Here is a 9,154-nt window from a genome sequence, read left to right as displayed (position 1 = left end):
GCACACGTATACGCATAGGCCAACGTAAACGAAGACTGTTACACGCTCAAACCCACGCAGATTCCAACGAAAGGAGACAAGGAAACATACACTCACTCCAACTTCTCACGAATTGAGTTAATTAAATTAAAAATTAATATTATAATAAATTAATTAAAAGTAAATTGTTTTTATAGAAGAAAAAATACAGGAAATCCAAGTAAAGAAGAAAATAAGAAAACAGAAGATTTAAATAAATCCCTAAGCGACAAAAAAAAAGATAGTGCGTCCCCAAATATAGAAATCGATGAAATAAAAAGATTAGTTAATAAAATAAAAATGTTTCTAAATAAACACGTTTTTAGAATGGCCCAAAAAAGCACATAGAAACGCCATTTAAAAAAGGTGTTAAAATTTGAAGTTAAAGTTAGAAAAATTGAGCATAAGTTGGGAAACTATTTTAGTTAATAACAATAAAATAAACTAAAAGATTAATTTACGTTAAAAAAGGTAATTTACAAAAAATACATTTGTTTTGTTAGAAGAAGTTAATCTGGATAAAGCAAGTAAAGAAGAAATAAAAAGATCTGAAGATTTAAACCAAATTACAACTTGAAGGTAAAGGAAATAGTGCGACTATTAAAAAAAAGGATTATTTAATAAAAAAAGTCTCTCATTTTAAAATAATATTAAAATATATAAAAAAAAAGGTAAAATAATTCCAAAATTTATTACTAAAATGTCAAGTTATTCCGAAAAGAAAAAATTAATTATTTAATACTAAATTTATAAAATATAATCTTAATATAGAGTTGGAGGATGGGATGAATGAGGTATTAATTAGAGCACAAATGGAATATGAAAAAAAACGCAGAAGAAAAAGAAGATAGTAAACCTTCCCTCAACAAAAAAAACTGGAAGCCAAAAAAACGCTTCCAAGGAAAACTGATCAAAGGAAAATAATAAAAAGAAAATAAGAAATAATTTTAAATAAAAAGAAACTTCTAATATTATTGTATTTGTGGAGCGTATTAATATAAAAAATAAAGTGAGATTAATGCCCATAGAAGTATGTTGAAGGAAGAGAGTGTGTGCAAGTTTATGAGTGTTTATGTGGGAATAGGTACTTTAAAGAGTTAAAAAAAAAGATAAACAAAATATTAAAAAAAAAGGTTAGATATTGATAGTCAAGATATTGAGAAGGAGAGCACGAAAATTTAAAAAACATAAAGAAAAGAAAATGAATTTCTGAAGAAATTGCTTACCAAGAGGCAGAAATTTACTGTTAATTTAAAGTTTGAATCGGGAAACAACCCCCCCCCCCGATCCCGAAGAAAGAAGCAAGAAGCGCAGAAGGCCGGAGAAGCATACGTGAGGAAATATAGAAGGACGGAAGCAACGAATATTTGCAATACAAGTGAATGATTGAATCCTGGAAATTAAAGCGAAACTAAAATACTATACAAATATAATTGAAATATAAACAAACAAATAAAGAAAAGAAAGGGTTAACAAAAAATGTTTCAATCTAATACGCGAGCGCGCGAAAAACAATAATACAAATGTGCACTAAATCTAAACAAACAAAAAAAAAGACTGAGTCACAGCAACGCGTGGCCGGACACAGCTAGTTAAACAATAAAAATTTATTATTATTAGACAAAGAAACGAAATGTTTCTTTAATTTCACAAAATTTTGCATAAATTTAATTATATGTTTATGTAAAATGTCACAAAAAAGATTAGCTATTACTATAATAATTATATAAGTACTATAACTGCAACAAATATATATGTCCACACGCGGTTCTGTATAGAATGCGTTACATGCACTATATAAATCTCGGAACGCAGCTAACTTCATATGACCAGGCATTCATTCTGACCGCGTGTGTACAAATTATAAAAAATATATTTTGATCATTTTTACCTTTGGAATAACTTTAGATCTGCTCAGCTTTTGGGACTCATTATCACACTTCTCCTTTTCGTTTCTCGTGTTTGTTTCTTCGGTTAGTGCTTTGACTAGATTGTCATCTTGCATGAATTTATTTTTTGTTTGTGCTAAATCTTCTGTTACTCTATATTTTTTGGGTGATGGCGGTGTATCAGTAATGTTTGACAAATCTAAATTTTCCTATAAATATTTAAAACTTAAATTTTGTACAGAAGCTTAACTTTTCTATTATAGCCAAGGAATGAGTAGATTGATCGACAAACTGACACTATTTTATTGTAAATCACAGTCTCATAACATTTTGAACATAGGATTTGGTCTTTCTCAAGTGAATTAATCCATTAGAAAGATAAATTATTCGCAGGACAACAACTGTTCATAAACTCGTGCCAACGAATTCATAAAGGTTGTTGCGTCTCATTGTCAATAACAAACAAATTAATGCATAAAAAATCTTTCTGCCGCCTTTATCCATGCTTAACACTTTTAAATCACGTCTGTAACATCTTTTCAAAATATTTACTGACTTGACTGCTTTGTAATGTAATCATTTATACACTTGTTCGTTATTGACAGTATGAGACACAACTTTTATGAATTTGTTGGCACGAGTTTGTAAACAGTCGTTATCCTGCGAATAATTTATCTTGATAATGGATTAATTCACTTTAGAAGGATCAAATTCTATGGTCGAAATGTTGTAAGACTGTGATTCACAACACAAATAGTTTGTTGACTATTCATTTACTTATTCCTCGGCTATAATTACTAAGTTATCTCTTTTTTTGTTTTCTATTTATTATAGTTATACAATACTATATGAATTCACTCATTTACCTTATCTTTTAATGTAACTGCGTTCATTGGCAATAAATCACTCTTAAAGTTTGATAATTTATTACAGACTAGTTCCTCTTGTTCTTTAATTGACAATTCATCTATTGATGAAAAATATATAATAAATAATTTATACAATATTTTTAAACAGAAACTAACAGAAAATTTGTGATATATAGGACACGACTAACCTGAAAAGTTTTTGAATGCTTTAACTGTTTTTTTGGGGACTCATTACCACACTTCTCCTTTTCGTTTCTCGTGTTTGTTTCTTTGGTTAGTGCTTTGACTAGATTGTCATCTTGCATGAATTTATTTTTTGTTTGTGCTAAATCTTCTGTTACTCTATATTTTTTGGGTGATGGCGGTGTATCAGTAATGTTTGACAAATCTAAATTTTCCTATAAAATATTTAAAACTTAAATTTTGTACAGAAGCTTAACTTTTCTATTATAACCAAGGAATGAGTAGATTGATCGACAAACTGACACTATTTTATTGTAAATCACAGTCTCATAACATTTTGAACATAGGATTTGGTCTTTCTCAAGTGAATTAATCTATTACAAAGATAAATTATTCGCAGGACAACAACTGTTCATAAACTCGTGCCAACGAATTCATAATGGTTGTTGCGTCTCATTGTCAATAACAAACAAATCAATGCATAAAAAATCTTTCTGCCGCCTTTATCCATGCTTGACACTTTTAAATCACGTCTGTAACATCTTTTCAAAATATATACTGATTTGACTGCTTTGTAATGTAATTATTTATACACTTGTTCGTTATTGACAGTATGAGACACAACTTTTATGAATTTGTTGGCACGAGCTTGTAAACAGTCGTTATCCTGCGAATAATTTATTTTGATAATGGATTAATTCACTTTAGAAGGATCAAATTCTGTGGTCGAAATGTTGTAAGACTGTGATTTACAACACAAATAGTTTGTTGACTATTCATTTACTTATTCCTTGGCTATAATTACTAAGTTATCTCATTTTTTGTTTTCTATTTATTATAGTTATACTATATGAATTCACTCATTTACCTTATCTTTTAATGTAACGTTTATTGGCAATAAATCACTCTTAAACTTTGATAATTTATTACAGACTAGTTCCTCTTGTTCTTTTAACTGACGATTCATCTATTGATGAAAAATATATAATAAATAATTTGTACAATATTTTTAAACAGAAATCTAACAGAAAATTTGTGATATATAGGACACGACTAACTTGAAAAGTTTTTGAACGCTTTAACTGTTTTTTTCCCTCGTTGTCAGATTTATCCGAAGCTGTCACAAGCAAATACGATGGTGAAGCACGAACACTTTTTGTTCTAATTATTTCTTTAAGTTCTTCATTTGAATCTAATATATAACACAAGCAACATGTATATATAAAAACAAAGAACAAAACCAGGCAAAGGCTATGGCTGCGTTCCGTTTCACGCATAATGCGCATAATGCATTGTTCATCTTTGTTGTTTATCTGATGTTAAATAAAGATGAAAGACGCATTATGCGCATTATGCGTGAAACGGAACGTGCAGCCTATTACGTTCCGTTTCACGCATGATACGCATGATATATTGTTCATCTTTGTTGTTTATCTAACGTACGATAAACGAGGATGAACGATGCATCATACGCATCATGCGTGAAACGGAACGTAACCAAAATCGAATAAAAGTTGTAATATTTATTATATATATACCTGATAGTAACAAAATCGTTGCTACATACGGTTCTTCGCCTACTGTTTCTTCCACTTGATACTTTAAAATTTTCTTGTGTGACTCTGGTTAAAATTCTTGATGCAAGATGTGGGAATAATTTTTTTTTTGTCTTTATTTTTCCCAGATAACAATTTTATATAAGCGTACATTTTTATCTAAACAAAGAAATAATTTTTATCTAAATGTTTCTACTAAATACAAGTACAAAAGCGTCACCACACGTGTTTATAATCGTGTACCTTGCAAATATGTGAATACTGCGTATTAAGGCTATTCTACAATTGCGTAAGCGTAAGGTTGTAGGAGTAGGAGTAGTAGTAGTCATAAATGTTTTACAACGGATCAATCTACAATAGAGTAAAGATACGTTGTAAACTTGATTACAGCAACCGATCAGAGTGCAGTAAATTATGGCGGTGTGCGGCATGATGACGTGAACAGCACTCTGATTGGTTGGCTCTTACGTTCACATCTGTTGTAGTCGTGAAAGATGAAATTCAACCATCTTCCACAACACGCTCTACAACCGGAAGTACCGCTTTACAACGACGCCTTACACACTCTTACAACCACTTACGATCACGCTTACGCAATTGTAGAATAGCCTTTACGTGTCCCGGCCGCCACTCGATCCTTTCTGCAAATGTTCACTATCATGGCCGCGGCCACGAGCACATCACGTGATCATAGAGCATGCGTATGGGACTACAGAGCGTGCGCATAGTGTTCCGTCGCTTTTTCGGTATGACAGATTTCTTAACCTTAATTCGTCAACTTTAATAACGATTAGTATCTCGATCGCTTTTCTGATGCACGCTTATTCTTGTCAGATTTATTCGTTTTAAGCAAAATCGCGTCAAATACGCATAATTACATCGATATTTGAGGTGCGGGATCTAAATGAAACAATTACTTTTTTATAAATATATGTGAAAGTGAGCCTGATTGAAAAAGTAAAGTATATATTATATATTATACATTATCGGGTAAGTATATTTTAATAAAATCAACCCATATTTTTGTAATTAAAGTAAAATAATAAAGTGTATAACATAAAATTTTAAGTGCATAATGTATTATGTACACATAATAATTACATTTTATAATTCTTTTTATATAAAAAATATATTATAACTAATAATTAATACATAATTAATACTCCAGCTATATTTTGATTAAAAGAAATAAAAATAAAATAACTATATATGTACATAATTTGAATTTTATTATTGCTAAATATGTTTTCAGATAATGAGTGATTCGTCATCATGTGATTCTAATTCTGATAATGATATAAATAATGCAGTTCCCAAAAAAGTAAAACGACGTTACAAAACAGGATTGTATAAAGATTATGAGACTCACTTCAGAGATAATTTATCTTGGGTTACTAGATCAAAGTGGGATTCTTTTACGAGTTATGAACATCAATTAGCTTTTGTGCCAGGTAAAAAATATTCTAATATATATGTCAAAATAATGTAACATTAAAATATTGAACCGTCGACATTATTGTAAAAAAAACAGTTTAATATGGAGAGTAATGTATAAAATAAGTAATTTTTATTACTAATTTTTTTAGAAAGCAGTAATTTTTCTAACTTGAATAATGAGCAGAACCGTGATTGTTGTATTAGAAGTGAGAATAATTGTGACATGAGAATGAATAATAATGAAGCTAGTAGTAATAATTCCACAGCGATTCGCTCTCCAGAATATAAACCTGACTTAAATATTGAAGGTATGTACACGCTGTGGCCCTGATTTACAGTTTTTAAAATAAAGAATTTATATTTCGCACAGTTTGAAGTAGAAATCCTGTAACTTAGATTTTTCAAAGATTTGTAAAATGAAAAGTTTATTATATCTACTTTATTTAAAAAATCTTCTAACCTATAGAAACTTTATTTTCATTATCGAGGCATCCACGTAGATCTAATATTATATATAGCTAGTTTAACCAATTAAGTTCTACCCTAGTCTATATAGTATTATCTAATAATGTAGTCTTCCACAAAGACATTCCAATAGTTTCTATGGACGCCTATTTTCTACTAGTAAGGTACTCATTTCGATTATTGTCAGAATCAATAATGTATAATCAAGGCATTTATTGCGTTATAGATACATTTGAGTATAATGAAATTATTCATATAAACAATGAAGACGAGGACAAAGAAAATGAAGATGCCAGCAGTGTAGAAGACAATAGTGAAGATGATGACAAACATATGAGTGAGAGTAGTTCAAATGGCTATGATTCTGATAACAATGAATTTGATAGTGATGATTATGATGCGAATATCAGTGACGACGAGACTAATGGGTCATTTGATGATAATACTATAATGTTTGAGAAAACTAATTTAACTATTCGTGACATAATGACTTTGATAATGGGATTCTCAATTCGATTTAGACTGTCAGATTTAGGAAGACAAAAACTGATTGAGTTAATAAAATTAATTGCAGGACCCGAGTTCAAAGATATAAATATTTCAAAGTATAGATTACAACAAAGATTTGACCCACCAGACGATAAAATAAATTATCATTATTATTGTAATTCTTGCAACAAAGAAATTTTATATTCAATATCAAAATTAAATTTTAAGAATTATATAAAAACATGTTCAAAATGTGATACAAATAATAAAATAACGTTAAAATCTACAAACTATTTTACGTCTATTAATTTAACATATCAGTTAAAAATGTTATTTGAATCTCCCTACATTAAACAAGAAATTTTTAATTTTATTAACTCAGTGACAGTAAATCAGTGTAACGTTGATAGCACAAAGATTATGAGAGATGTTAATGACAGTAAATTATACAACAAAATTAACAATAGAAATACCTGTTACTTAACTTATAATATAAGTACCGATGGTGCACCACTGACAAACAGTGGAAAACGAGGCTTTTATCCACTTTCAGTACAACCAAATTTTGTATCACCTATCAGTAGATTTAAACAAATTCTACTATGTGGAATACTAACTTGTACAAAAGAACCTACAAGTGACATAGCTCAATTATTTTTTTCTACCTTTATCGATGAAGCAAAATTATTGTATGAAAATGGTATCGAAGTAACTAATTTAAAAAATGAATCGATTATTGTAAAATTTTGTCCATTAGCTTACTGTGTAGACTCTGTATGTCGACCAATCTTGCAAAATAGAATGCAATTTAATGGGTATTATGGTTGTAGCTGGTGTTACCATCCAGGATGTTATGTTAAAGAAGTTTCAGGTATTAGATATCCTTTACGAGATATCGATCCCGAATTAAGATCTCATGAAAGTCATTTAAAGGATATAAAAACTGTTACTTTATCAAATAAACGTCAAGAGAGAGGAGTAAAAGGAAATACTGCTTTAATTCAAATTCCATGTATAGATATCGTGTGGTCCTTTTCTTTTGACTATTTACATACTATCCTTTTTGGTATTGAGCAGCAGTTATACAATAAGTGGACATGCCCAAAATCACAATCAATGTTTAAATTACGTAATGCGGATGTCAAAGCTATTGAAAAACGTCTGTTATCTATTACACCTACCCAGGATATACATCGACTTCCACGATCACGAAAAGAAAAGTTAAAAGGTGCTGAAGTGAAAACATGGATATTAGTCTACAGTCTACCATGTTTGGAAGATATCCTTCATGATACAGCTCTTAAACATTATTCATTACTCGTCAGAATTTTGTACACTTTATTAAAAACAACAATCACCGAAGAAGAATTAGTACAATGCGAATATGACGCCCTAAAGTTTGTTGGTTATTATCAGGTTTATTACGGAGTTGAAAGTATGACATTTAATGTTCATATTTTATTGCATGTTGTACAATCAGTTAGGCAAACTGGTCCTCTTTGGAACAATTCGACTTTTCCGTTTGAAGGAAATATTTTTCAATTAAAGCAATTGATAAATGGTCCTAACAAGATGGATCAGCAAATAGCGAGGAAACACTTACAACAATTACATTTCAAAACAGGAAATGTTAATTACTCGTCAAATATTATTAAAAATTATTGTACTGATATATTTAGGCATAAAAATTTGTCAACTTATTTTTATTGTGGTGAAGATGTTGTTTTTACGGGAGCAAGCTACTCCAAGAAAATTGATGGACAATATTGCCGTGTATTTAAAAAATGTATTTATAACGGTAAAGTTTTCCATAGTATAAAATATACAAAAGTAAAACGTACTAATGATACAATGATACAATTAAAATCAGGACATTTTGGTCGGATAATAGATATTATAGAAAAAGAAAACAAATGCTATCTTGCACTTTCAAAAATTGTTACATTTTCAGAAGATCCTTTTATTGTAACGCACATAAAAAAAATTAGAACCGAAGATTTTCAAAATTATAAAATTGTTCCTATTACAGATGTACTTTCAAAAATAATTTCTGTAAACATTAATAATCTTGAATTTTTATGCAAATTACCAAATACTTTTGAAATACAATGATATGTTTCCCAAAACTGTTTAAAATATGTTTAACTGTACAATATGTAATATTAAATGTTAATTACATTATGAAATATGTATAAATAATGTATATTATACATAAAATATACAATATTGTAATTATTATGTAACATTA

The 9,154-nt window shown here is 29.3% G+C and overlaps 2 protein-coding genes across 2 annotated transcripts; one reads left to right on the top strand and one right to left on the bottom strand.

The window, feature by feature from the left end:
* Positions 1–1,979: 1,979 nt before the first annotated feature.
* Positions 1,980–5,165, bottom strand: LOC118647583. Its single transcript, XM_036292748.1, has 7 exons — positions 5,097–5,165; positions 4,498–4,581; positions 4,018–4,151; positions 3,828–3,926; positions 2,965–3,174; positions 2,774–2,874; positions 1,980–2,116 (listed from the first exon to the last, which is right to left on the bottom strand). The coding sequence occupies exons 4-6, from the start codon at positions 3,924–3,926 to the stop codon at positions 2,842–2,844; spliced, it is 342 nt and encodes a 113-aa protein (XP_036148641.1). The 5' UTR covers positions 4,018–4,151; positions 4,498–4,581; positions 5,097–5,165; the 3' UTR covers positions 1,980–2,116; positions 2,774–2,841.
* LOC118647581 lies at positions 5,165–9,154 on the top strand. The gene is made up of 4 exons (XM_036292746.1): positions 5,165–5,505; positions 5,768–5,966; positions 6,102–6,260; positions 6,644–9,154. The coding sequence occupies exons 2-4, from the start codon at positions 5,771–5,773 to the stop codon at positions 9,016–9,018; spliced, it is 2,730 nt and encodes a 909-aa protein (XP_036148639.1). The 5' UTR covers positions 5,165–5,505; positions 5,768–5,770; the 3' UTR covers positions 9,019–9,154.

Source organism: Monomorium pharaonis, chromosome 10, assembly GCF_013373865.1.
Source record: "Monomorium pharaonis isolate MP-MQ-018 chromosome 10, ASM1337386v2, whole genome shotgun sequence".
In the NCBI taxonomy this organism is placed as follows: domain Eukaryota; kingdom Metazoa; phylum Arthropoda; class Insecta; order Hymenoptera; family Formicidae; genus Monomorium; species Monomorium pharaonis.
Note: the sequence above shows the minus strand (reverse complement) of the source record. Positions and strands in the feature narration are given on the sequence as shown.